The sequence below is a fragment of the Arachis ipaensis genome, chromosome B02 (assembly GCF_000816755.2).
Source record: "Arachis ipaensis cultivar K30076 chromosome B02, Araip1.1, whole genome shotgun sequence".
Classification (NCBI taxonomy): Eukaryota; Viridiplantae; Streptophyta; class Magnoliopsida; order Fabales; family Fabaceae; genus Arachis; species Arachis ipaensis.
Window position 1 is genome coordinate 86,832,282 of NC_029786.2, and position 1,774 is coordinate 86,834,055.

At 31.5% G+C, this 1,774-nt stretch overlaps 1 protein-coding gene across 1 annotated transcript; it reads left to right on the forward strand.

The window, feature by feature from the left end:
* Positions 379–1,753, forward strand: LOC107627543 (aldo-keto reductase family 4 member C10-like). The gene is made up of 3 exons (XM_021113777.1): positions 379–633; positions 1,242–1,292; positions 1,596–1,753. Exons 1-3 carry the CDS (start codon positions 484–486, stop codon positions 1,716–1,718), a joined length of 324 nt encoding a protein of 107 aa, XP_020969436.1. The 5' UTR covers positions 379–483; the 3' UTR covers positions 1,719–1,753.

Consider the following 1,774-nt stretch of genomic DNA (forward strand, 5'->3'; position numbering starts at 1 on the left):
CAGCTTCACAACGGACGGGCACGGTGGGATGGTTCATGGTTGCTCACTTTGGCACGGTGTGACTTTGTTGTATTGCATGTGTGAAACAACGACTCTTTGACAAGTTAAGCTGCCCGACGGACTTCCTCATGTTTGTCGGCCCCTAAATAAAATATTTTTTTTTTAATCGTTGGCTAAATCTTTGGTGACATTTTTGCCGTCGTGTATTCAATAGAATTATAAATTATAAATGGTTACCTTTCCCGCCCAATCGACGTGTGCACTAACGTCAGCATTTACTTTCCTTGGCCACGTGAAGAGGACTATGTCACTTCAAAACTCTCTCAAAACTTTCCTCTTCACAATTTCTCCCTTCATTCATTTACTCTCTCATATATTTTTCCTATATAAATCCTCACATATAGCTAATAGTTGATAACGGTTAAGTGTTAACCAACTAAGAATCAAACCACCTTATTGTTCAGAAAGTTAGAAATAGTAGTAATGATAAAAAAAGAAATGGCAGAGGAAATTAGATTCTTTGAGCTGAACACAGGTGCCAAGATACCTTCTATTGGGTTTGGCACTTTTATTGGGTTAGGTCAGGATCAAAATCCTGGTGTCTTGGCCGAAGCAGTCACTAATGCGATTAAGGTATTATTATTAGAGAAGTGTTAATGCCTAGTAGATTTTGTAATTTGTAATCATCAATTAGCTATTAATAGTGTTTTCAATTATGTGAGATTTTATCTGGAGAATTATTCATTTTTCTTTGGAAAAGTTTTGGGGCCAACAACTTTATTAAATTCTGGCCAACATATAACCAGCAAAGAAAAATAAGCTATTGAATGAAATCTCACACCATTAAAATCATCATTAATGGCTATTTAATGGCTACAAATCACAAAAGTTACTGGCCCCTAACATTCCTCTTTTTCTTTTACTGACTAAGTACTAGTCAAATTTTAATAAAAGTGTTGGCTCCTAGACTTTCTCTTATTATTATTTGTTATTTTTAATGCATTGATAATATACAGTCGGATAATTACATCTATTATTTTAGATAGTCATTCACATATATAGTCCATATAAAAAATAATCATTTTACAAATAGTATATCAAATTAAATTATTGTTCTAATTATTATTGCATGCTTTTGTTTTTATTGAATATTCACTTTAGATTTTAGTGTTATAATAAACTTTTGATTTGAAAGAGAGAACTTCAGAAATGTATGATTACTATTATGTTTTTCATGCAAGGTTGGATACCGGCATATCGACTGTGCTTCAGCTTACCGCAATCAAGCAGAGGTAATGGTTAATGATTAGCCATTAATGATTAATTACTGAATCATTATATATGATCCTACTACTTATTTATTTGCTTTATCAATCTATCTATCTGTGTTCTGTTTGTGGAACTTTCTCTCGTAGTGTTAAAACATGTGAATTAGGATGTTATTAGTAACATAAACAAGACATACTTTATCTTTAATGGGGTTGTATTATCTTAACAGGCCTCCATTTCTAAAAGTGTACAATAACTTTTTATGTTTAAATTATATAGCACTTGACATCTTCGGTAAAACTTGGAATCTTGGTTTGCATGTGCAGATTGGTTTGGCTCTCAAGAAGCTATTTGATGAAGGTACTGTAAAACGTGAAGACTTATGGATAACCTCCAAACTATGGTATATACTTTATTCTAGAACTAGAAATTTTACTCGTAATATGTAAAGTTTTAAAAATAAATTGTATTTTAATATTTAATTTTTTATGTATAAAATATAAAA